Genomic DNA, 27,719 nt, shown 5'->3' on the forward strand with positions numbered 1-27,719 from the left:
ATATTCCAACTGACAGCTCAGTCTCTTAGTCACTATGAACACCAGTTTATGAAACTGAGATCCTGAATACACACTCTTGCTTTGTAAATGTAACACAGATCAGTGGTGTGGAGTTTCATAAAAAAAGCAGGCACGGAAGACTGAAATTGCCCCTCCACTGGTCAAACCATCCGTCGGTCTTTTGCCTCTGTATGCTCACAGTATGTTTCTGCTTTTATGACAAGAGTCAGAAAAGAGATTTATAATGTATGAATCCAGGCCCTTAGAAGCCAAAGGAAAGTCCATCATAGGCTTCAGATATCCTTCAATCCATCCCTGGCCAAAGTGGAATTTTAACTCACACTGGCTTCAGAAATCATCTCTTTCTATGCACTTGAAACTGTCACAATTGAAAATTGGTGGTATTCCTTTGTTAAAGACTAGCACAGTGGTCTTGGTTTTGCCACTTTAAAAGGCACTAGTATCAACTCAAGCATTTGAAGGTTCAAGTGACATCATTTAAGCAGTCTATTAAGATTTAAATATGTGCATTTAAAAAAACAAAACATTCTAGAAAAGTATGTACAAGAAGCACCTTGTTTCATGTGAGAGGGAGATATATGAACACTTGCACACTCACATGGCAGATCTGCAGGGCAGTGGTGTAACTAGAGGGGGTGCAAAGCACTAAGTTTTGAAGGCGCCTGAATGTGCTGTGCAAGCAGCCCGTCCTCCTCAGAGCCATTCCAGGCAGCGGGAACAAAACAGAGGTGGAAAGCCTGGTTACAAAGGGAAGGGGGAGGAGCCGCTTGCACAATGCGTTCAGGTGCCTGCAAAACTTAGTGCTTTGCACCCCCTCTCAATACACCACTACTGCAGGGAAGATTGTTTTGGCATATGAGTGCACCTCCTGTGTGAGAAAGAAGCAGCGCAAGAAACAAGAAAGGATCTGCATAGAGCAAGCTGTTGGCTATGCTACATTGGAAATAATAGCCCTCGCTTGGTTGCTTACCAAGATGCCTACCCTCTATAACTGGGAGTTGCATGCTCAATTTTTAAATTTAAGTAGCAGATATGTGGGGCTCCAATCTGGATCAGGGCTGTGGCCCCCTAGGTGCTGACATGAACTGGGTTACCTGCAACTGCTGTTTGACCTGGAAAATATTGGTGGCCCATGAATGGAATTTTTTTTTCTGGGGCAAGAGCAGCTTCAGGAGGCCTGATCTAATGTGGGGAAATGGGTTGAAGTCTTGCCTTGTCCCAGGAAGTGTCCTGATTGACAGCCCAAATCTATCCACACTTTCCTGGGAGTAAGCCCCATTGACTGTAATGGGACTTACTTCTGAGTAGACATGCATAGGATTGGGCTGTAAGGCTCCAATTCTGTGCTTTGTTATGGGACTGTTAGTATCTCATTAAAGAGGCACTAATTCCCCTGCAATGTCCCTGGAATAGGCAAACATTGTGAGAAACACCATCTCCGACAAGCACCTGCCCAAAGGCAGATCTGTTTGGGAAACAACACTCCAGGCTGCTGTCTGAGTCAGCACGCTGACCTACTGTGCAAAAGACAAGCTTCTAAACAAGACCTCCAAATATTTCCAGGCTGCCCTCTAAACACGTGGCCTGCAAAAGCTCAAAGAAGAACAGCATAGGAATATCCCAGAGGGATCCACACATGGTCAACATGGGTATAGCAGACATTGGCACCAGAGGTTAGGAAAGCTGAGCACTTGCTCCACAGCACGCCAGTTAGAGCTCTCTGTCCCTAGGCTGTTGCCATGGGGCACCTGAAAACAATCGGAGACACTCTGTGCACTTCACCTCTTGCAGGTTGAGGTGGCCCAGCTGGAGTGCATTTTCTGAAGAGACCCCAAAGCTTGGAGCTGCTTGTCACATGTGTCCTGAGTGTGCAAAGAGCCATACACATTCCCCCACTCCGTGTTTTATTACTGTTGCAGAATATGTTTAAAACAGCAATGCTCCTTTGGTGTGCTGCTGGAGTTTGGAGCACAGCACTGAAAATCACTGAAAAACTTTCCAGGTTTTTCTAGGGCAACTGTCAACAGTAACAAATTGTCTATCCCTTTTCTTCCGCCGGCTCCACCAATTTGTTACTACAGACAGTTGCCCTAAAAACAGAGCTGCAGGGCCTGGAAGTGTCTCCCAAAAGCTGGAAGTGACATCACAAGAGGCAAAGACCATAGAGAAGACTGTAGAGGTCAGTGTGCCATGAGAAGCAAAACATTAAAAATTGCTGGTTTAGACAGTCGTCATTAGTTTGAGGGAGCCAGATCGAAAGCGGAGAATTTTCTTCTTGAGGTTATGGGAAGCTTTAATCTTAACAAAGGCCTTGCCTGCATTTTCATGAAGCTCTGAAGAAGCAGCCACTGTCTGAATAGGAAGAGTCTGGACAAACTGGGACCAAAGGAGACCCCCGCTTTCATCCGAGTCGCTGGTTGTCGTGCTTTCACCAACAAACTCCACCTCACTCAAGCTGGATTCACTGTCCCCAAAGCAGTTTGTGGTATAGTTACTCTTTTCGTCCTCACTAGTGTCCACTACTGTGGAATGAAAGAGGGACTCGCACTCTGCCGAATACTCCGAGTCACTAGCAACGTAGGCGTAGGGGCTGATATAAGGATGGGGAACCTGTGGGTAGACCCCGAGGGCTTCTCTCCGGTGCCTTTTTGCCCTCCTAAGGGCTTCTTCATAAGAAACCTCTGCTGACAGTTTCCATCGGCGATAGTCAGCCCGCTTGTGTTTTGGCTTGGCCACAACCGCTTCTCGCCCATGTCCATGGGGTCTAACCATGGATCTCAGCGCACCAGGAGGCCTACTCAGAAGGCTGGTTTCTGGCTGAACATGGCTGCTCTTTTTCCCGCGTGAGGTGGCCTTTTTCGGCTTCTTGTTTGTATCCAGGTCATCAGGGAAACGACACTTCTTGCCAGTGGATTTGCCTTTTTCCCGCCCAGCCTGTGGACCATTTTCCAGCACCGTGACAAGATGGGACCTGTGTTTCACCATAGAGCTTTTGAGGATTTTCATGCTCTTGGTACCTTTGTGAAGTCGGACAGTTTGCGGCTGAGCCGGTATGTACTGGGCGTTCACTAGTAGCCCTTCCTCCAGGCTCTGGGAAGACAACCCCTCGCTCTTGAAATCCAGCGGAGGTCTGGTCTCCGGAGGTGGTGAAGCCGCGCAAGTTGCCTGCAGCCCACTGTTTTTAAACAGCATCTTTTGGGGCAGCTGGGCAGCCTTGCTCTCCTTTGGAGGCGTTGCGTGCTCACAAGAGCTTTCTTTAGGACACGCCACAAACGTTCGGCCACTGTCCTTGGGGCCACCATTCTTGCTAACCACAGGACATCGTGTTGCCTCTTGAGTTTTGACACTCCTTGTAGAGTGTTTGTTCTGAAGTTCACTGCTAGCATTTGGTGGGGTGATGATGGGTAAAAGCATCTTTTTGGTCTCCAGGTGCTCCGTTTCTTTCATATGCTGCTTTGCGGGGGATAAGGCACCATGATCCAATGTGGTTCCACTGGAATGTGGAAATGCCTGACCAGAATTCTTAAGATTAAGACCACTGTTCTGAGTAACGCCAGCCATCTGCCGAGCACATATGCTTCCGTGTCTCAAAATGCCTTTGGCAGGGTCTGCGTTCAGATTTGTTCTGGGTTTGTTAGTCCTCACAGAAGGGGTCTTCTTCTGCACAAGACTCAAGATGTAGCTGTCTATTTTTCTGTTGGCCGTAGGACAGGGTGAGGAATGAAGGTTGTGCAGAGAACAGGAAGTACTTGTTTTTACTGGGTCAAGCTCGGGTCCAATGCAAACATCACCAACACTGCTGCTAACTCTCTCTTCCTCTTCCCTCGGGGCATTCTCCATTACCGGCAAAAGAAACATGGGGCTCTGCACCGCCACTGCATGTAAGGGACTGGGGTAGCGGTACACATCATTCCCATTTTTGGACACCAGGTCACACTGATACTTTGGATGCACCTCTGGGACCACATCAAGGGAATTAGAATGCGGTGTGGACACAGAATGAGAGACGATTCCCATAGACTGGTCCTCATGTTGGCTTCCTTTGTTGCACTCCAACCAGCCAACGAGATCTGAAATGTGGGAGGAAAAGAAACAAGTAAGGAAGGATTTTCTTCTTAATGGTAGTAGTAACAACTGTGATTTTTGTCAAGATTCTAAGAAATAGTTCCTTTCTGAGAAGCAAACCAGAATCAGAATTTAAATTCAAAATTTAAACTCAGAAAATACTCATGGAGATATTCCTGTAGAATTCAAATGTTAGGGTCAATGCCCCACCACGAAGTCTGTGTTTTAAGACCTCAGCCACTCTCTACTCTCACATCAACATGGGATTTTAAGTAGTCACTCCCTCCCGGATGAGGGCAACATTCCTCTGTTGGGACTGTACAGAGCTTCACTAAAGAAGTGAATGATTTCATCACATTTCAAAACAGGAAATTATAACTTTTGTCAAGATAGGGCAGTCATTTTCAACCACTGTGCCATGGCACACTGGTGTGCTGCGAGTGGTCCACAGGTGTGCCACAGGAATTTGGGGGAAAGTTATTTATTAATAGGGCCAATAGGAGATGTGAGCCCCCACTGGCAGCATGGTGTGCCTTGTCAATTGTCAAAAACCTGATGGTGCATCTTGACCATTTTAGTGCCTTCCTTTGTCAGTGTGCTGTGAGATGGAAAAAGCTGACAATCACTGAGATAGGGCAAGGTTTTGTTTCAGGCTTTCACTCTGCCTTAGAAAGAGAAAGAGAGAGAGAGAGAGCGTGCGCTGTAACTGCGGAAAAACAGTTCCAGTGCCAAACCAGACTTTTTTTTTTAATGGGCCATTCTCTTTCAGTCCAATCTACCTCACAGGGTTGTTGTGAAGAAAAAAGGAGGGGAGGAACTATATATGTCACCCTGAGCTTCTTGGAGGAAGGGCAGCATAAAATGTTAAAAATATGAACGAACGAATGAATGAATGAATAAATATGGCCCCAATAGGACCATACCACCTAATCCAGCATTCTGTTTCCAACAGGAGCCGGTCATATACTTCTGGAAAGGCATTAAGGTGGTGGCTTGTTGTTTGCTTCCCATCATCTATTAATGGCCTGTGCACATGGAAGCTTATGGCTGATCAGGAACTGGAATTTGTTCAGCTTGGTGGTATGCAAAGCCAAGCACTGCAAGGGAAATGCTGGCAGGTCGGAAGGCCAAACTGCATTTCAAAGCCACCCAGCACACTACAGTGTTCTTGCTGTACCTGCAGACTTGGGCCGTCCATCACAGCTATTCAAGGATACATCCAAAGGACTACAGAAGCAAGTGCTGGAGTGGCAGCTGGATAAGCACTCGCTGAAGACTGAGTTGGAGGAGTTGGAGAGAGACCCGGAAGCCCCATCACTCAGCTCGTAAAACCCTACGAAAAACAAAAGCATCCATTCAAAACTAGTCCTGGTTCATGGAATTAAAAAGTTCAGCTTGAAACGCAAACACACTGCATCTGGTTCCTCAAAAGGGACAATGTACAATTGTGCATTTCACAGCTGGGGTCATCAGTACAGCCAAAATGAATACTGGTAAATATTTGAAATCTGGCCATACGTCATATGGATTTTCATTCATATGATGTATTTTCGTGCTAACTTTTGAAGTTCTAGTGCTTCAAATCTTGGTGAGTTCTGATTTTTGGCAGACATGAACATATGGTATCTTATAGGCCATCAGCTGTCAAATAACATTTCACGTTAACTATCATAAGAACATTAGAAGAGCCCTGTTGGATCAGGCCAAAGGCCCATCTAGTCCAGCTTCCTGTTTCTCACAGTGACCCACCAAATGCTTCAGGGAGCACAGAAGGCTACAACCTGCATCCTGGTGCCCTCCCCTGCATCTGGCATTCTGAAGTAACCCACCGCTAAAATCAGGAGCTTGCACATATCCATCATGACGTGTAACCTGTGATGGACTTTTCCTCCAGAAATTTGTCCAATCTCCTCTTAAAGGCATCCAGGCCAGATGCCATCACCCCTTCCAGTGGCAAGGCGTTCCACAGACCAACCACACACTAGGTAAAGAAATAATTTCTTTTGTCTGTCCTAACTCTCCCAACACTCAGTTTTAATGGATGCCCCCTGGTTCTGGTGTTGTGTGAGAGGGAAAAGAAAATCTCTTCCTCCGCTCTGTCCATCCCCTGCATAATTTTGTATGCCGAATTACGGACAAATATCAATGGCTGTATCAAATATGGAAATTTCAAGCATCAGGTATCAAGCATCAATAGCAAATGATGATATGCAGAGCAGTGGCATAGCTGGGGGGTACAAAGCACTAAGTTTTGCAGGAAGCCTCACCGCAGCGTGCAAGGAGCCCCTCTCCTTCGGAGCCATTCTAGGTGGTGGGAGCAAAACGAAGGCTCCTGCTAGCTATGCCACTGATGCAGAGAATATCTGGTGAACATGAGACATCAAAAAGCCCTCTTCAGATGTTCAGACCATCTTCTACATGGTGAGCTATTCCGATATGCTTGCATAGGGCTAATGTTTGTAGACTTTAAAGAGAACACGTTTGGGAAGCAAATTCATGTCTACTCTAATCCACATGAAGACAGTCCTTTCATCCTCACAGGCAGGAAGGCAACTGAACAAGAACTGGCCTTGTTCAATATCAAGCTAGTGCAGCAGTTCTCAAACTGTGGCTCGCAAAACTGAAGGGCTGATAGCTGACAAGGAAAATGTACTTAGACCTATGGAAGCTGAAATGGAGCAGCACATGTGTGCTTACTCACAAGCGGGAGTATGTTCCTTGGTTCTTACTGAAGACCTGGTGAAGGCGAACGCAAAGCCACAAGAATGGTCCTGATCTGATGAAAGTGGAGCTCAGCCAATGCTCAGGAAGGTGCTCCTCCACCACCATAATAAAAAGGATAAAAGCACGGGCTTGAGCAGCTGATAAAGTGAACCTTTTTTTAGTCTTGTAAAGCTAGTTGGGTCCCAACAGAGTGTTGTTTTAAGAAGTGGATTCCAGTGCAAAAAAGTTTGGGAACCACTGAGCTAGGACACTTCTGACATCTAGCAGAGGAATCAAAATAAGTTTTCCAATTCAGATCGTATGTTAAGGCTACAACCCAAACATACTTACTTGGGAGTAAGTCCAATTAAACTCAATGGGGCTTACTTCAGAGTAGACATGCATGGGGCTGGGGTGTAAATGTACATGTGAGTGGCCTTCACAGTCCCAAACCACGATGCATTATATACTGCCATGCAGCTGGGACTGGGTGTCATAACTTATTCTGTAAAGAAGCCCCAAGGTGCTCCAATTTTCATAGCCAGCTGACAGTCTAATCAGTGTAATGGGTGTAAGCCCCATTGACTCTAATGGGACTTACTTCTGAGTAGACATGCATTTGATTGGGTTGTCAATCTCCTTATTGGAATTCTGGAAAGTGCTCCTTTATCACTGAAAGGCTTGTTCCAAGAGACACACAGCTGCTTACTGGCCTTGTCCACAGCGCACATTATGCCTGCCTTGCAGTCTTGGTGCCAAACGCATGGAGAGCCTGGCACTGATTTCCAGACCCTGAAAGACATTTGCACCTTGGCCATTCATGAAACCTGCTGGAAGGCTTCAAACAGAACATCTGTACAAAGGCACCAGCTGCTGCCCAATTGGAGCACAAGTCAGGGTGTAAAACAAACAGTTCCTGGAGGAAGAGGCATTGGGGGTCTTGGGGTTTTGCTGTCTCTTGGAACTCCAGTCTGTCGGGGACTCAAAATAGTTGGCTGCCAATCCCATAGGGCCAGAGGCAGGTCTTAGGTCCAAAAGGAGGAGGGTTAGCATCAGAAAAGCCAAAGGCAGTTGCAGAGTTGAGACCCAAGGCAGCCACCAGGGAAGGGAAGGGAGCTGTGGCCAGTAGTGTAGCCGCAGGGGAAGCGGTGTGGTAAGTACTGCAGATGCCACAATGTGCTGTATAACTGCCCCTCCCCCACTCACTGTTGAAACCATTCTGGGCAGTCACTGCAGCACAGTTGCTGTCGCTGCCCAGAAAGGCTCCGTCGGTGAGTGCGCGGGGCCAGTTACATGGCGCATTGTGGTATCTGTTATACTTACCATGCTGCTTCCCCCGTAGCTATATTACTGGCTGTGGCTCAGGCAGTGCCACTACACCAGGGAGGGTTTGCACAGGCTTGCAAGGCCAGGACTTGATAGGACCTGCTGAGCAAGAATTGACCCTTGAAGGTCAGCTGACAATGACACTCTTAAAGCCTCAGTTCACCCTCCCAAAGCCGCAGGGGGAACAGAGCACTGGTGGCTCAATGGATAATACAGCACACCACCGCAGCCTTGGTGTGGTGGTGAGGATGACTGAGTTCTAGTGTTTACAGACAGTCCTGTCTGGGTGAATGCAGAACACCTACCTGAGCTGGGACGACTATCGGTCTCGAGGTGCTCATCTGCTGTTTTTTCAACATCCAGTCTCAGGTCACTGATCTGCTTGTCCAACTCTTGCAACTGATTCAACAAGCCAGCATCTCTCCTTCGCAAGCAGTTCTACAGGAATGGCAAAAGAGGAGATTGTCAGGCACAATGATGCATCTAATAACAGGAGCACACAAGTTTTGGCTAGATATGACAGCCAAAGATGGTTCCTAGTAGCCAGTGATGCCTGGTGGTGCCACTGGCTATCCTCCAAAGGCAGTCAGTGTTCCCTTTTGTGTCTACTGTGTGACACAGAGGTTTTTGTAGGCAGCAACAGCGGTTGGGATGTGCATGGGTGTTCTGCAACAATGTCTCCTCATACCCTATGACACCAATGCTGTGTTCCAGCAAGAAACACACAGAAAGAAGAACTCTCTTGCTTGTGTTGCTGACAGCTTAAACACACACACACACACACACACACACACACACACACACACACACACACACTTATAGAACAGTTCTCTGCTTGTCACCAGAATTAAATTTCTAATTGCCACTAGCGACCATATTCGTGGATCAAAGACTCCACCTTCCCTTCTCTTATTTCATTGGGATAAACAGCAAAGAGTTTATAGCTGCAACAAACTCACACAGCTACCCCTCTGGAAACTGTTTTCATCATGGCAGGGGGCATATTTAAGGTAGTGCATAAGGAAATCAAAATTCTGTATCAAAACAATCCAGATTACGCACAGAGCATTGGTGAACTCTTCTGCATTTATTGACTTGCGTAATTTATCTTATATTTTTTTCCTTTCCGGTCAGGGAAAGTGAGAGTGGGGTGATCATGCTCCGCCTCCACAAAATGGGAAGCGGAGCGCTATCGCCCCACTCTCACTTTCCCTGACCCGAGGAGCCCTGCAGGCGCTCACGCCCAGCTCCCCGCAGCCAGGGACGGCTGCTGCAGGGACTGGAGGGTACACCCCAGCCCCTGCAGCCTGGTCAAAAGGGGAAGTGGGACGATCACGCACCGCTTCCGGTTTAGCAGAGCGGGGCGCAATCGCTCCACTGTCACCTTCCCTGACCTGGGGAGCCCTGCCGAAGGTCGCGCAGGGCTCCCCGCACCCCAGGGGTACTGCAGGGGGCTTGGACAAGTGCACCAAGCCCCTGCAGCCCCCCTGAGCTCCCCCCCACCCCCACAAAGGCTTACTGCAGGATTCAAACTCCCTGTGAGTTTGAAAACCACAGGGATACATGAAAGCTGAGATTCTACAGCTGCTAAATTCTGCACTCAGCGGCATATTCTGTGCCAGTGGCATAGCCAGAAGGGGTACAAAGCACTAAGTTTTGCAGGGAGCCTCACCACAGTGTGCAAGGGGCCCCTCCCCTTTGGAGCCATTCCAGGCAGTAGAAGCAAAACAGAGGCGTACCCCTGGAATGGCTCTGAAGGGGGGGAGGCGCCCCTTGCACACTGCAGTGAGGCTCCCTGCAAAACTTAGTGCTTTGTACTTCCTCTAGCAACACCACTGTTCTGTGCTTCTACCAAATAATAGCATTCACATCATCCTGGGTCCTTGGAACCTAACTGTCTTCTACATAGTAAAAGGCCCTAGACAGCTACAGTAAAAGGCCCTAGAATGTTTTAGGCTAAAAATTTAACCTCATTATAATGCAGGCATTCAATTATGACCTTAATTGCACATCACAGATCTATAGCCTCAGAAGTCTACAGGAAAGATGAGAAAAGTTGGATCAATGCAATAAAAGCACACCCACACACACCAATTCCCCTTTCTGCCCCCATTACACAAATGCATTACTTTCTCAAAATAACCAGAATGTTTAAACAGTTTTGCAAAGACAGCCTTGATTCTTGATGCAAACTGCTCTAAAGAATGAGTTTAAAGTAAGCTCATTAACCTCAGGTCAGAGTAATCAGTTTTCTTTCTGATTCGCGCAGTTATATCTATCCATCACCCACCCAGTTGTATAGAGCTTTTAGGTGTCTTTTGCTTTGTACCCTGAAATGTTTGCCTGTATCTCCTTGGAGAAAGCACATTTCAAGGTGACACTTTGAGGCAGTTGCTTCTGATTGTTGCTGATAGAGATGCTCCATTTCACTGCCAAGTTGGCACCTTTGCTGGATTTGTATAATGACGTCCCACACACCTAACACTTCCCAGACCATCCTCTCTTCCTTAACACCTCTGCTGACGGGGCACATGAGGAACCACCTGAAAGGTTAAAGGGCAGGAAAGGGAAAGGAACAGGTTGCACTGAAGGAAATACTCATTTTCATCCCCAAATACTCCTTGGAACTCCACAGGGGAATATCAATGCTTGCCTGTGTTCAGAAGCCATTAATTTCTACCAACTGATCTTCTCACTTCACACCTATTTGCATGCTCAGCAACCAACACACCAAAAGCTATGGAAAGGAACAAAGACTGCAATGCTTAACAGCCCTGGAAGCAAAGGGTCAGGAATGAATGTGGACACACGCACACGCACACCTAAGCAACCTATTTCAAACACATGTCCACCAATAGCGAGTCCGTGAGTGGATAATGTCTATCTGACATGAATCTGGGCTGTCAAATCAGTCCCAACTCAAAGTGTCTCAAACATGTTCTAAAACTTAACTCAACAATAAAGTAGAAACAAGAATGAAGAAAAAAAGACCAGACCCCCTTATAGTGAAACAGTGAAAGAAGCAATTGCAAAAGGGATTTACACCTAATCCTATTCCCCACTTGCACCAGCAGAGCGCATGGCATTGTCGCATGGAGGGATGCCCACCAGAGCAGCTAAGTGTGGCGCAGGGGAGGGTATAATGGGCCAGGAGAGGGCAGTGACAGGGGCCAGGGTGGGCAGATCGAGCCCAAAAGGGGGCAGGATCAGTTGCGCCAGCTTGTGGCATGTCCTAGCCCCCTTCCCAGGCCTAATCCGCCAACACAGATCAATGCAGACATGCACCACTGCAGTTGCTGGGACTGACTCCAGAATAGGGGACAAATGTCCCCTTACCTGGAGGAGAGCTCCAGCAGCTGGAATTCCCCTGCCGGATGCAGCATCGTTTGGGCTGGTGCCACTGCATCATTGTGTGGGAATTTAATTAGGATTGGGCTGTTGATCAGTTACATCGCAATGCATTTTCAGCAAAGAAGGTTCATAAGAAAAGCTTCAAAAAAGATGTTTTACCACATTATAATGATCAATCAGAACAATCAAATATACATTCTAAAACTAAAGTGTCCTGTTGTTACAGATGGTTCATACAGGGTCCTGCAGAATTTCCAAACTTCTGTACTTTGTTCTCATACAAAATAATGATTTGAATAAGTTAAACTGATTTGAATAAATGACGGTTTTAATAAATACATCCCTGAAACTATTAACTTTAGAGGCACAAGTTTATTTTGTAGGCTACTGACAGAGGAGGTCTGCCATTCCTCTAGTTGTGTCAATGCTACACCCAGGAGGTGGGAGATTTTGCATGGCAAGCTGAGAACCCTGGAAAGCTTCGCAGAGCACCACAGATACTCCAGTTCCACTGGGAAGGTATGCCTTGACCCAAACTCCCCTTGACCCCTGAAGCAGTTATTAGCTACGGAGGAGAAAAAAGGTGAGCACAAATTGTGCAAAAGAGCAGCTTCAGTAAGTGATATAAGTCACAGAATTGGGGGGGGGGGAGAGAATGTATTTAAACAATAGGTGGAGCTTTTTCAGATCTGGATCCTGAGACCTTCCATTTACTTATTGCACTGTAACGGCAGTCTTCCCACCAAGTTGTTCAAGAGCAGCATGTGCAGTTCTTTCTCTCCCTCTTTAATTCTCACAACAGCCCTGTGAAGTGGATTGGGCCAGGAGGTAATGACTCTCCCAGGGTCACCCACTGAGGTGTGCTGGGGGATAGGGATTTGAACTCAGATTCTTGTAGTTCAAATACAACACTTTATTCTCTGTACTAAACTGGCCCTCGTGTTGGCAGAAGAATAAAAGCCATAATGTACGCCAAACTATCAGAGCTCAAACTACAGACCTAAAACACAGAATTCCTCTCCACTGAGGAAACTTATAGGCAGTGGCATAGCTAGAGGGGGTGCAAAGCACTAAGTTTTGCAGGGAGCCTCACCGCGGCATGGGAGCAAAATGCAGGTGGAACACTTGGCTCTGAAGGAAAGGAGGAGGGGCTGCTTGCACACTGTGGTGAGGCTCCCTGCGAAACTTAGTGCTTTGCACCCCCTCTAGCTATGCTACCACCTACAGGCTTCAGCATGGCTCACAGTTGCTTTCAGGGAGTTGGAAGACCAGGTGATGGATTCCCACCAGACCCTTCTGCCTAATCTCATAGCGACTCGCTAGCTCAGAGTCTGTTTACACGTCACACCAGTCATACGGAAGCGACCAGAAAACAATTCCACAAGGCATAAGCTTCACCAGTCAGGGGCATCACAAAGAGAAATGTTTACTGCATTGATCTCCTGATTGTGTGAAGAACCTCACCACCAGCCCCAGCTAGGTGCAGTCTGGAGAGATCCTGAGCAATTCAAAAGATTCCCACAGCAAGACATTCCACACATTAGGGAGCTCCACCAGCAGCAGCACAGATCTGCGCATTGCCCACCATGCATGGCGGGGGCCATACAGAAATCATTCAGCTCGATGAAAGAGTCGACCCAATGTGCGGCGGCAGTGAAGAAGGCCAATTCTATGCTTGGGATCATTAGAAAAGGTATTGAGAACAAAACGGCTAATATAATGCCGTTGTACAAATCAATGGTAAGGCCACCCCTGGAGTATTGTGTTCTAGTTGCCACATCTCAAAAAGGACATAGTGGAAATGGAAAAGGTGCAAAAGAGAGCGACTAAGATGATTACGGGGCTGGGGCACCTTCCTTATGAGGAAAGGCTATGGCGTTTGGGCCTCTTCAGCCTAGAAAAGAGGCGCTTGAAGGGGGACATGACTGAGACATACAAAATTATGCATGGGAAGGATAGAGTGGATAGAGAGATGCTTTTTACACTCTCACATAACACCAGAACCAGGGGACATCCACTAAAACTGAGTGTTGGGAGAGTTAGAACAGACAAAATAAAATATTTCTTTACTCAGCGTGTGGTTGGTCTGTGGAACTCCTTGCCACAGGATGTGGTGATGGCATCTGGCCTGGATGCCTTTAAAAGAGGATTGGACAAATTTCTGGAGGAAAAATCCATTATGGGTTACAAGACATGATGTGTATGTGCAACCTCCTGATTTTAGAAATGGGCTAAGTCAGATGCAAGCGAGGGCACCAGGATGCTGGTCTCTTGTTATCAGGTGTGCACCCTGGGGCATTTGGGGCATTCTCTCGCTGTGAGATACAGGAAGCTGGACTAGATGGGCCTATGGCCTGATCCAGTGGGGCTGTTCTTATGTTCCCTGCAGCTTTCCATGTGGCTGGTGTTAACTGTGATGTGATACCATCAAGTTAGTAAAGGAAAAGTCTCAGGCTTGATCTTGTTCGTACAACTTTTGCCTATTTATATTAATTAGTACTACATAGTTCAGTGCAACAAAAGCAGGAGGTGCATTTGAGAACCTGGAAGACCAGGTTTCCACCTACTGATCTAAATATTGCAAACTAAATTATGCCAAAGGGGAAAGAGAGGAAGGAACAGTTAGAAAGAGCTGAAGATGAGCAAATGATGTTGTGATGAAGGTTTAGGGATTCATGGAAAAGGTGGGCTTTGACAGTGGATCTCTGTAGCCTCAACCAGAACCTGTCTCAACCAGCACATGTCACCTAATTCATCCTCCTTGCTACCTGTTTTCTGGCCTCCAAGGAAGCATCACGCCCTGGCAGGACCCAGCACTTCCCTGAAGCAGCTGGGCCCCAAGCACAGGGCAGATATCTTGATGGGTATTCCCAGTAAAAGTATCTAATTGAGGGTCAAGGTGAGCATGTCATCAGGAAGCCAAGCCAAGTTGGCTCAATCGGTTCCCAGGGACATCTGAGAAGATGTACAACTAGCCACTGGAAAGTTACACAGACCAAGTCTGGGCACTCCCCAAGCTGATACACCTGTGTAGACCAACAGATCAGAGAAAAGAAACTCTAGTTCAGTTTCCAAAAGGTCCTACCTTAAAGACTCCCCCCAAGATTGCAGCCCCTACCAGAAGGAGATTTCACAGCCCTCCCGGTTCCATTGCAGAGGAGAGGGCACAGAAGAACAGTCCATGCCAACCTGGCCAAAGCTTTTATTTCTTCCCCATCACATAAAAGAGTCAAAAGAGGGTATTAAAAAGAGGGAGGATGTTGGCCTGGGTTGTGGGGGAAGTGAAACTGTTAGCGAGCTGCAGATGTGCACCTAGAGAACCCTGGACCAGCTGCAGCCTTCAAAGCACATGTGCACCATGTCAATCCCTGCAGGACACCGCAGATGCTGTCACAAATCCAGGGTCACATGGCAGAAAACTCAGTAGTCCCCAGACCATTTTGCTTGCCTGTACATAACCTAACTTGCAGCACACAGTCAGCCTGAAAAAGGGGGAGGAGCAAACTCTCTTCTAGTTTGCACTGCAAATGTTTCTCAGTTTGGAAAAGTTACAGAGGAATCTGTGTCATAAGAACATAAGACGAGCCCTGCTGGATCAGATCCAGGGCCCATCTACTCCAGCTTCCTGTATCTCACAGAGGCCCACAAGATGCCTCAGTGAGCACAAACCTCCACTCCAGGACCATCAATGCTCTTCTTCAGTCTCTTTCCTATAAAGGGAGCCAGTGTGATGTTGTGGTTAGCATGTCAGAAGAGGACTTGGGAAATCCAGGTTCGAATCACCACCTAGCCATGAGGCTCATTAGGTGGGCTTGAGCCAGTGACCTTCTCACAGCTGAACCTAGGCTTAGAACCATAGATGCACCGAGTTCCTTGGAGAAAGGGTGAGGTATCAGTGTAAGAAAATAAGGACCACTAGTTCTGTGGCTGGAATTATAGGTGCTGAATATGAACATGAATTTTCAACATTTCCCATATACTCAGGTCATACAAAACAGAAACGTCCCTGCCATCTACACATGTGTCTATGTGACACTGAGTGCCTCGGCTCTTAGGAAAACAGCTGTTGCGATATTTGCAATCCACCTTCTGTGAGAGAAAGGAAAGTTGTCATTTGGCTGGGATTAAGACCTCACAAAAGGACCCAGAAATAGATTTGTGTTAAAGGGCTATTGTCCCTCTTAAAAACTGCAAAGAATAAAGCAGAATTCTTCCAGGGAAGGGTGACGGCTGAATTTTACATACTGTACTATCTGAACTGACCTGCCAATTTCTTGGCTTCTTTTCCAGTGTGACTACTGATTCTGTGCTCCTCACGATCAGCTCCTCTATCACACCTTCCCCCACCATGGTCCCCATGATCACTCTTTGCTAACTCATACCTTTCTACCTGCCACCCCCATGGCTCCTTGTTCCAAAAGTTTTGTGCTGCACACACGATGAGTTGCAAAAAACAAGCAAACCCAAAAGACCCTTCAAGGAGGACATACCCAACAGAAGACATTTTGGTATCATATTTCCATCCATGTTATTGTGGGGTTTTTTCCCCCTTTGACTGCAGAAGCTGAGTGAAAATGTGCCTACTTTGGCATAGACCTCAGACGTTTGTGGCACGGAAATCACAATTTGGCCCTGCTCACTGGCTGCCCAGACAAAAGCCTCATTTCTCTGGAGCTTTGATAGCTCCCAGATTTTTCACTACTGCTCAGTCACAGACCACAGCTTCTCCTGAGCAAACCCCAGAAACCCAAAGACCCAAAAGTCCTTCAGAACAGCAGGTACAATCCAGCAAGAACTTCTCGTGGCACAAGTCCCAAGACAGGAATAAAAATACCTTCACTGCAGTGGGCAAAGACCCCTGAGAAAAATCCTCCAACACAGGCTGGAATGCAGTTGCCTCAGCTAGGGACCCTCAGCCAAGCAACAGAACATGGGATTTTGACTTCTCCTCAGCACAACTCAGTTGCTTCTAGGCAGACTTTTTGGGAAACCATTCTGTGCTGCAGAAGGCATTTTCTCATCTGCTTTACGTTTCCCACTGAAGAGAGCAGAGCTATGCAACGGAGCAACTGCCCCTGCCTGCTTCCCTGGGGATCTGCACAGGAGAATTTCCAGAAAGGAGGCATCCATTGTCCTAAAGGGCTCAACCCCATGCTCCAAATCGGTATTACTTGCCTCAATATTCCTTCTAGAATCTAGAGGGAAGAGCATGCAACCCAGTGCCAGGGGCCAGAAGACTTTGCATCTTTATCAACAGCAACCCCCTGAATTGTCTGCAGCCTGTTCTGGGGTGGGGTGGGGGGGGGAGGATCTGGAACCTGGATACCCAATGGGATCAGAAGAGGAGGGCACAAACACTTCAAAGCATCTCTAACTCATGGTACCTATTACTGTGGATTATAACTGAAAGCTGTTTTGGAAACTGATCTTATACCTTAGAAAAGAGGAGTATAAAAATGTAACAAAATTCCATTTATTCTCATTCTTTAGAGCATACTGAGATTACGGGAACTATCGGATGGTCTGCCTGATGCCTCCTGGCTTCCTCCCTTTCTAACTGTTAATGAATGCAGCCTGCAAAGGCCCCCAGCACAGCACTGCTGTGAAAATTGGACAGCATTGTTCAGCATCGGACAGAAATCCAATAAGATAAATGCTTCCATACTGTCACTGCCAACAGACCCGCTGCTAAGAACATCTGCAGAAGGCAATGTCCCCACAGCAGCCGCTCGGAGATGCCGGGGCCAACACTCTCCACAGAGGTGTGTTCCTCATTCCCTTTCCTCCCCCATTTTCATGCCCCCCCCCATGCAAAAGTGACCAGATCTCCAGTGAAAAGGATCCGATCTGGCCGCAACACCAAAGAGGGGAGAAACAGTGGGGGGGGGGGTGTTGAATTTAGGAGAGGGGGGAGTTATTCCCTAGGGGTGCTTTCACTGCCAGGTGATGACAAAACATAACCCTTGTGTAAAAGCTGCAGTAATTAATCACTCTCTGCAAGCATCTATTGTTAGTCCACAAGAGGGTGAGTGAAGAGCAGGCTAGGATGCAGCAGGACTGGCTCGTCCTGCCTGGGGAAGGGGAAGCATCCACCACAACCCATGACATTGTCCCCCAAGGACTCTTCTAGGTCTGTGGCACACACAGCACACCAGGGTCTGAAAGGGAGCCGTCTGGAGCTCCAAGCTTCCTAACAAGGGGCAGCCACTGTGGCTCCTGCAGACGCACTGATGAAAGGGGGCTTCCTTGTTCTGCAAAGGAGTACCCCCCACTTTGTTTCAGAGCAAAGAATTAAGGCACCTCAATTTCCCTTTAGCATCTCCAGGGCATCGCCCACTGTGACCTCTACCCAGCAAGATGCTCCAGTTTCAGTCACACCCCCACCGCAGTATGTCCCCATTTCATCCAGCGTTCTCCTCACAGCCACAACACCCTCCCCATCTCAGGATGCATACCAGTGGCATAGAATTCCACACTGGGGGGCAGGGTGACAGCCACATGTTAGTCTATACAGCCCCCCCCAAATTTGTAACCTGCAAAAGAATCACTGTAGTCTGGCAGGAGTGATGCTCAGGAGAAACTGCTCCTTACCACCCTCCTGCTTGGTGGTGTAGCTGGAGGGGGGCAAAGCAGTGAGTTTTGCAGGGGGCTCACCAGGGCGTGCAAGTGCCTCCGTTTTGCTCCCCTGCCCAGAATGGCTCCGAAAGGGAGGGTCCGCTTGCATGCCCTGGTGAGCCCAGTGCAAGACTCAGTGCTTTGCCCCCCTCTAGCTATGCCACTGCTCCGTTTTGCTCCCCTCCCCGGAACGGCTCCGAAGGGGAGGGTCCGCTTGCACACCCCAGTGAGCCCCCCTGCAAAACTCACTGCTTTGCCCCCCTCTAGCTACGCCACTGCTCCTGCCACAGGGGGGGAAGACTCTCCTTGGGGAAAAGGGCACAATCCCCCCCCCAGGGGTCTCTTAAAGCCCCATCCTCTGGCTGTCTACTCAGGAGCAAGCCCCACTGCAGTGCAAAGGGGGCTCGGTCCCAGGAAACCGTGGACGGGGCTGCAGCCGAAGAGAGAAGCCGCAGCTGCAGCCTGGGACCCGGTCGCCCAGTCCCAGCCCGCTGCGGCACTCTGCACACGCTCAGGGGCACTCTGGCCGACCCAGCCCGGCTCACCAGCTGCCTGCGCAAGAGCAGGATGTTCTCCTCCAGGAGCTTCTCCTGCGGGCTGCGCGGGGCGTCGGCGGGCGGCTGCTCCCCGGAGGCGCCCAGCAGCAGGCGCCGGACGCGCAGCCGCTGCCGCTGCCGCAGGAGCTCCAGCTCGGCCAGCCCGGCCAGCGTGGCCTCCAGGCGCTCGCGGGTGCGCAGCCGCTCCGCCTCCGCCGCCTCCCGGCCCCGGCAGCGCGCATCCCCCGCCGGCTCCGGGCTCGCCTGCATCCTGCTCAGCGCGCGCCGCGCATCCTCCGGCCGCCAGCCGGCCGGCCAGCCGCTCCCTGCGCCCGCGCGCCGCTCCGCCTCCTCTCCGCGGCGAGCCCTCCCCGCGCGCCTCCCCCGCCGCCCTCCCCGCCCAGCCGCCAGCCAGCGCGGGCGCCCCCGCCAGGCAAGCCCCGTGGACGCCGGTGGGCTGGCTTCCGAGCGGGCGCCTAGGAGGGGCTCTCGGGCTGCCAGCCTCGCCACACTTACCCGGGAGGAAGCCTCATTGACACCAGTGGGGCTTACTTCTGAGTAGACATGCCTAGGGTGGGGTTTTAGGCTGCAATCTTAGCCGCGCTTACTTGGGGGTTAGCCCTATTGACACTAGTGGGGCTTACTCCTAGGGTTGGGCTCTAAAGCTGCACGCCTAGCCACACTTACCCGGGAGCAAGCCCCATTGATTACAGTGGGATTTACTTCTGGGTAAACGTGCCTAGGAGGGGCTCTCCGGCTGCGAGTCTAGCTTGGCTGGGAGTACTTACCTGGGAGTAAACCCCATTCATTACAGAGGGATTTACTTCTGGGTAGACATTATTCAGGCTGCAATCCTAGCCACACTTACCCCAGAGCAAGCCCCCGTTGACACTAGTGGGACTTACTTCTGAGTAGACATACATAGGGTTGGGCTCTCAGGCTGCAAGCCTAGCCACACTTACCTGGGAGTAAACCCCATACATTACAGTGGGATTTACTTCTGGGTAGACATGCCTAGGATAGCCTCTGAGGCTGCAAGCTTAGCTACACTTACCTGGGAGTAAACCCCATTCATTACAGAGGGATTTACTTGTGAGTAGACATTATTCAGGCTGCAATCCTAGCCACACTTACCTGGGAGCAAGCCCCCATTGACACTAATGGGACTTACTTCTGAGTAGACAGGCCTAACATTGGGCTCTCAAGCTGCAATCCTAGCCACACTTACCTGGGAGTAAGCCCTATTGACAATAATGGGACTTACTTCTGACTAGACATGCATACCAGGTGCCCAGATGTCAAAACCGCAGGAGAGGACCAGGAACCCCAAAATATAGGACATCCAAGAAAAATATAGAACATGACAAAATAAAAGCTGAAAACACTCATATATGGATTTTGTGTAGCTAATTTAAACACTATATTACTCATTATCAAATTTAAAACTAGATTATATCAAATTTATTGCATATAATTTATTCATTCCAAGAAGGCTCTGCGCTGCCTGCTCACAAGGAAAAGGAGAACTTTTAAGTTCTTTTCCAGGACATGAGGCTAAAAAATAGGACATGTCCTGGAAACAGAGCTCATCTGGTCACCCTGCATTCCTAGGATTGGGCTCTAGTGCCACTTTGTGAGCAAGGAGGGGAGTGTTCGCAGGGGGAGGCACACGGGTTACCTTCATCCCCTGCCAGTGTTCCTGGATGGGAAGAAACATGGAACCAATGCCCAAGGCTGCCCTTGGATAACAGGTGCCTGACCTGGACCTGTCTCAGAACCCTCCCTCAAGGAGGATTGACTTTGGTCAGGACAATGCTGCAGAACCTCCAGGTTCAGAGGCAGTCTACCTGACTGAAGTCCAGTTGCTGGGCAGCAAGAATGGGAGCTGTGCATGTGCGCACAGTAGTGTAGCTAGAGGGGGTGCAAAGTTTTGCATGGTGCCTCAACTCAGCTTGCAATGCACGACATTTTGCAAGGAGCTTCACCACAGGCAAGCAAGCGGTCCACTTCTCTCTGAAGGGAAGAAAAAAGTGCAGAAGAGAGCAACCAGAATGATTACTGGGCTGGGGCATCTCCCTTATGAGGAAAGGCTACAGCATTTGGGGCTCTTCAGTCTAGAAAAGAGGCACCTGAGGGGGGACATGATTGAGACATACAACATTATGCAGGGGATGGACAGAGTGGATAGAGAGATGCTCTTTTCCCTCTCACATAACACCAGAACCAGGGGACATCCACTTAAATTGAGTGTTAGGAGTTAGGACAGACAAAAGAAAATATTTCTTTACCCAGCGTGTCATCAGTCTGTGGAACACCTTGCCACAGTATGTGGTGATGGCCTAAGAACAGCCCCACTTGATCAGGCCATAGACCCATCTAGTCCAGTTTCCTGTATCTCACAGCGGCCACCAAATGCCCCAGGGAGCACACCAGATAACAAGAGACCTGCATCTTGGTGCCCTCCCTTGCATCTAACATAGCCCATTTCTAAAATCAGGAGGTTGCACATACACATCATGGCTTGTAACCCGTAATGGATTTTTCCTCCAGAAACTTGTCCGATCCCCTTTTAAAGGCATCCAGGCCAGACGCCATCACCACATCCTGTAGCAAGGAGTTCCACAGACCAACCACACGCTGAGTAAAGAAATATTTTCTTTTGTCTGTCCTAACTCTCCCAACACTCAATTTGAGTGGATGTCCCCTGGTCCTGGTGTTATGTGAGACTGTAAACAGCATCTCTCTATCCGCTTTATCCTTCCCATGCATAATTTTGTATGTCTCAATCATGTCCCCCCTCAGGCGCCTCTTTTCTAGGCTGAAGAGGCCCATAGCCTTTCCTCATAAGGAAGGTGCCCCAGCCCAGTAATCATCTTAGTCGCTCTCTTTTGCACTTTTTCCATTTCCACTATATCCTTTTTGAGATGCGGCGACCAGAACTGGACACAATACTCCAGGTGTGGCCTTACCATAGATTTGTACAATGGCATTATAATATTAGCTGTTTTGTTCTCAATACTTTTTCTAATGATCCCAAGCATAGAATTGGCCTTCTTCACTGCCGCCGCACACTGGGTCGACACTTTCATCAACCTGTCCACCACCACCCCAAGATCTCTCTCCTGATCTGTCACAGACAGCTCAGAACCCATCAACCTATATGTGAAGTTTTGATTTTTTGCCCCAATGTGCATGACTTTACATGTACTTATATTGAAACGCATCTGCCAATTTGCTGCCCATTCTGCCAGTTTGGAGAGATCCTTCTGGAGCTCCTCACAATCACTTCTGGTCTTCACCACTCTGAAAAGTTTGGTGTCGTCTGCAAACTTAGCCACCTCACTGCTCAACCCTGTCTCCAGGTCATTTGTGAACAGGATGAAGAGCACTGGTCCCAGGATAGATCCTTGGGGCACACCGCTTTTCACCTCTCTCCATTGTGAAAATTGTCCATTGACACCCACTCTGTTTCCTGGTCTTCAACCAGGTCTCAATCCAAGAGAGGACCTGCCCTCTAATTCCCTGACTGTTGAGTTTTTTCAGGAGCCTTTGGTGAGGGACCGTGTTGAACGCCTTCTGAAAGTCCAGATATATAATGTCCACGGGTTCTCCCACATCCACATGCCTGTTGACCTTTTCAAAGAATTCTATAAGGTTCATGAGGCAAGACTTACCCTTACAGAAGCCATGCTGATTCTCCCTCAGCAAGGCTTCTTCGTCTATGTGTTTTGAGATTCCGTCTTTGATGAGGCATTCCACCATCTTACCCGGTATAGATGTTAGGCTGACCGGCCTATAGTTTCCCAGGTCCCCCCTCTTTCCCTCTTTAAAGATAGGTGTGACATTTGCTATCCTCCAATCCTCTGGCACCATGGTCATTTTGATGGACAAGTTGCATATTTTAGTCAAGAGATCAGCAACTTCATTCTTCAATTCCTTAATAACTCTTGGGTGGACGCCATCAGGGCCTGGGGACTCCTTTAAAAGGGGATTGGACTAATTTCTGGAAGAAAACTCCATCACAGGTTACAAGCCATGATGGGTATGTGCAACCACTTGATTTTAGAAGTAGGCTACCTCAGAATACCAGATGCCAGGGAGGGTGCCTGGATGAAGGTGTCTTGTGTGCTCCCTGGGGCATTGGGTGGGCCACTGTGAGATACAGGAAGCTGGATTAGATGGGCTTTTGGCCTGATCCAGCAGGGCTCTTCTTATGTTCATATGTTCTTAACCACTGATCTGGACTGATGCTTTCTAACCTTTTCATCAGACTAGAGGCAAGTAGCAAAGTTAGCAAATAAACTGTTCTGGGCGGTAAAACCTAACCAGATTGCAAAAGGACCCCTTCAAACAGAATGAAATGGGTGACCAAATGACTAAAGTCAATGTCAGTGTCCATAAGTGCAAAATGATGTTGTTGGCAACCTTCAACCTTCAGTCTCGAAAGACTATGGTATCGCTATGGCTATCGCTATGGCTATGGTAAGACTATGGCTCTGAAAGGTGGTTCTGGAACAGCGTCTAGTGTGGCTGAAAAGGCCAATTCGGGAGTGGCAAAATGATGTACATTGGAGCAAAAAAAAAATTCCCAAATTCACATATATATGAAGAGCTCTGAGCTGCTAACTCAGTGGCTAACTAGGAAAGAGGTCTTGGGACCACGGTGGATGCAGCAGTGAAAAGCAAGCAAGGCGAAGGAACAAATTCCATGCTTCCATGCTTGTCTACCCACAAATTTAAAACATCTTGTACAGTTAGACAACAGTGCATTATTTCTTACACTTACCTCTCTTCTGCAGTTTCCCCACACCCACTGTCATCGTTGGGAAAACTGCAACTAAAAACAGAACAAAGAAAAAGGAGAAAGAACGAGAGAGCAATCTATAGACATAGCAACCCAGAATGACTCTCTCTCTCTCTCTCTCTCTCTTTCTCTCTCTCTCACACACACACACACACGTACGTGTTTTTTTGTGTCCCTGATTACAGTTTGTCTCTTTTTCAAAGAGAACAAACTCATCCCCACCCCATCCTACTGGAATCTCAAGAAGAGCAGCTGATCGAGGAAATTGAATCCCTGGCATTTTGCTTATTGCTGTTTTATGAGGACCAGATGTGGAACTGGGGAAAACTCTCTCTGAAAAGGCCCCTCCAGTAGCCACTCAGCACTTTGGAATGCATTTTATTTCAAAGCTCAGGAATAGCCTCTGAGACACTGCTAAACTCATTAATCCCTCTGTATTGTCACGGACGATCATGCATTGTCCAATGACATGTGGCGAGAGCTTCCGCCAAGAAGAGGTTTCTTCTTAGCTCTTCCACTTTCATGGGGAGTGGGCTGCAAAGGGGCTGATGCACAGATGCAGGTTCATGACTCACTGACTGCAGGATCAAGTGGTAACTCGCATGCATGGACAAGACACGACAGTTCAAATACCAGAGAACCGTCATATTCCCTCAGACATCATGCTTTTCAACAGCATCGGTTCGGAACTTCACATGGGCCATTACAAATCACCATGATGGACATTCAAGTTATGTGCCTGACAGCGCAATCCTGCCTTGTGCTGGAACAGGCAGGTTGGCGGGCCTGCGCTGTATCCAGCGCCTGTCTGGAGCTGGCTGAAGCCCATCCTGAGGCAGGGGGAGAGCTGCAGCAGCCCCAATGGGTCTACTTGAATCTGTGCCACCTAAAGACGTAGCTTAGATTCAAGCAGAACAGAGCAGCCTGGAGCCGCTCTGCACTGCTTGGGAACTGGGCTAGGATATGGACAGATCCTGGCCCCACCTCCTGCTCCCTACCTGCCCACAGGCCTGCCCTCTCCCCGCCCTCCCCAGCATGGAACACCTCCTCCCCGCCCTCTGCCCCCCCCCAGAACCCAAACTCACTGGGCTTGGTTGGCGCAGAGGCTGAATCTGGCCTCTGTGGGCCAGCATGTGTCCCTGTGCCGGTTCAGCCAACTTGCACAGAGGCGCAAATGTAATTTATGGCATGTTTGCAACCCTCCTGGACCAAGAGCTTAGGATTGCGCTCTAAGTTTGTGTTGTGATGCAAGTGATGTGCCTATGAGTGTGTTACTGCATGTAGCGGGGGCAGGATGCTTTCTCTTCCGCCATCATCACTACAATCTCACCATCACTTTCCTTAAACCTCTGCACAGGTTCTCTGACACTCCCTGCATCATTTTTATGGTGGGTTCACACATGCATGCTCCTTGCTGGATAATTGTAGGGTCAAGGGCCGTCATGGTAGACAAATCCTTTATATTGATTGATGTTCCGGTTACACTCCCTTCTTGGAAAGAGTTGTCTAGCTAGTTTTTCATGCACTAATAACATTCAGGCAAGAGGCCTGGCCCACTGGGATGACCTTGAAAAGCATTTGAAAACTTCCCCCGGTGCAGAATTTGGTCAGATTGTCAACTGGAATGACTGCTTGCCACCAGCAAACAATTTCAGCGCTGAAAGATCTCTACTGGCTCTCAGTTTGTTTCTGGAACCAATTAAGTTATGACTGTTAATGCCCTACATGGTCTGGGGCTGGGTTATCTAAAATGCCAGAACATTGGAATCAGCTAACTAAAACCAGTTTAAAGAGACACTTCTCTTGTGAGGCTCCCTCTGTTAATCCAGATACATTTTTAGAAGGACTAACCAAATTCATGAATGGGAGTTCTACCAACAGCCAGAAGTCACGACAGCTTAAAAAACAAAACTCAGTATGCAAAAGTAGCATTCAAGGTGCTGGTTATTGCCTTCAAAGTACTGAACAGCTTGGAACCAAAGCAATGGGACGACCCACTCTCCCCATACGAGAGAGCCCAAGTCTCTCTCTTCTGCACTTTGCTTCCTTCAGAGGTGTGATTGACAGTGATGTATGAGAGAGTCTTTTCTATGGTGGCACCTCATCTGAGGAACTCCCTACCACAAGGCTAGTCCCTTTGTTCCTTCAGCCCTTGAAAACTTTCTTATTCCAGCATGAGCTTTAATTTGCTGTCCTGCTCTTCTTCTCTGCTTGATGGCTGTTCCTTTGCTGCTATGTGATTGTTTTTGTTAATTTTGATAAGATTTTTTTACAGCCCAATCCTTTCCCCTCCCCCCGTCATCAGGGGAACACATATTCCACTAGCAGAAGAGGAGGATGGCAGGGGAACATCATTCCCACCTGCAAGTGCAGCCACTGCCTGCATGATCCCAAACTGCTGGGCACACTGATCAGCAGAGAACACTTAGAAGTACGCTAACCTGCAGAAAGAGCAGGCGGTGTGGACTGGAGGTTGAGCTGTTACCTCGCCTGAAAGACCTAAGCAGGATCAGCTGTCTTGGATGGGTGACCGAGACCAAGAGTTGCTGGTGGAGGAGTGGACTGTGGAGGAGTCATCTGGCAGGAATGGATCATGTCCTTGAGAAGCCAGTCTGAGGCTTGGTCTGGTGTCTTCGTCGGAGGGTGCAAGGGTAAACAGAATGCCAGATCCAGGGGAGTGGCAGTGAGATGCAAGTGTCTTGTGGTCTTGTGTACTCCCTGGGGCATTTGGTGGGTCACTGTGAGATACAGGAAGCTGGGCTAGATGGGCCCTGGGCCTGATCCAGGAGGGCTCTTCTTATGTTCTTATGGTTTGCAGCTGCCTGCAAAAGCTTGAAAGTGCAAGAACTAGGAGCCAAGATGATGCATTATGAAGAAAAACATCTGGAGAAAAGGCAGTTCTAGACTCAGGGAATCTGTAGGCAACCTTCAGTCTCGAAAGACTATGGTATCGCGCTCTGAATGGTGGTTCTGGCACAGCATCTAGTGTGGCTGAAAAGGCCTATTCGGGAGTGACAATCCCTTCCACACCAGGAGCAAGCGCAGTCTGTCCCTGGTCTGTCTCCCTGGTTATGGGCCTTCCTTCTTTGCCTCTTTGCCTCAGTCTGTTGGCCAAGTGTCTCTTCAAACTGGGAAAGGCCATGCTGCACAGCCTGCCTCCAAGCGGGCCGCTCAGAGGCCAGGGTTTCCCACTTGTTGAGGTCCACTCCTAAGATCCCTCTTGCAGATGTTGTTGTATCGTAGCTGTGGTCTACCTGTAGGGCGCTTTCCTTGCACAAGTTCTCCATAGAGGAGATCCTTTGGGATCCGGCCATCATTCTCACAAAATGACCGAGCCAACGCAGGCGTCTTTGTTTCAGCAGTGCATACATGCTAGGGATTCCAGCTCATTCCAGGACTGTGTTGTTTGGAACTTTGTCCTGCCAGGTGATGCCGAGGATGCGTTGGAGGCAGCACATGTGGAAAGCATTCAGTTTCCTCTCCTGTTGTGAGCAAAGAGTCCATGACTCCCTGCAGTACAGAAGTGTACTCAGGACGCAAGCTCTGTAGACCTGGATCTTGGTATGTTCCGTCAGCTTCTGGTTGGACCAGACTCTCTTTGTGAGTCTGGAAAACATGGTAGCTGCTTTACTGATGCGTTTGTTTAGCTCGGTATCAAGAGAAAGAGTGTTGGAGATCATTGAGCCAAGGTACACAAAGTCATGGACAACCTGCAGTTCATGCGCAAAGATTGTAATGCAGGGAGGTGAGTCCACATCCTGAACCATGACCTGTGTTTTCTTCAGGCTGATCGTCAGTCCAAAATCTTGGCAGGCCCTATACTCAGGGAATAATACTTGCAAAAACCTCGTTGAAAAAAGGGGCATACGTTCGGCCTGCCGATGTAAACGGCCTTGCTGAGAAAATGAGGACGGTGGTATAGAAATAGTGTAATACGTAAATAAATGTGTGTTTGCTTTTGCTCAGTCCAAGCACAGCACTGCCGATTACAAACAGAAAACACTCCGAAAATTTATTTCTTCACTTCAGAAGTGTGATCTGGGGGGATTTTTTTCCCCCAAACAGCTTCTTAATGCTCCTCTCTGCTGCCTGAACTCTTAGCAGCTCTCCGATTCTCAGTGTCATCACCATGCATAATTCATCACCTCATTTATTAGTGCCTTTTTCATTTATTTCCATTAGGGGCTCAGAAAGAACCTTTATAACACAAGGAGAATGTGTTTGCTTCCAGTATGTGCATTGCATTCAGCTGTTTATTTTTAAAGATAACATCCTTCCTTTCTCATGAGGACTCAGGA

At 48.5% G+C, this 27,719-nt stretch overlaps 1 protein-coding gene across 1 annotated transcript; it reads right to left on the reverse strand.

Moving 5' to 3' along the window:
* Positions 1–208: 208 nt before the first annotated feature.
* Positions 209–24,734, reverse strand: DACT1 (dishevelled binding antagonist of beta catenin 1). Its single transcript, XM_066624269.1, has 6 exons — positions 24,697–24,734; positions 23,404–23,454; positions 18,627–19,185; positions 8,421–8,553; positions 5,264–5,419; positions 209–4,091 (listed from the first exon to the last, which is right to left on the reverse strand). Exons 1-6 carry the CDS (start codon positions 24,732–24,734, stop codon positions 2,242–2,244), a joined length of 2,787 nt encoding a protein of 928 aa, XP_066480366.1. The 3' UTR covers positions 209–2,241.
* Between the last annotated feature and the right edge of the window lie 2,985 nt (positions 24,735–27,719).

The sequence above is a fragment of the Tiliqua scincoides genome, chromosome 1 (assembly GCF_035046505.1).
Source record: "Tiliqua scincoides isolate rTilSci1 chromosome 1, rTilSci1.hap2, whole genome shotgun sequence".
NCBI classification, from domain to species: Eukaryota; Metazoa; Chordata; class Lepidosauria; order Squamata; family Scincidae; genus Tiliqua; species Tiliqua scincoides.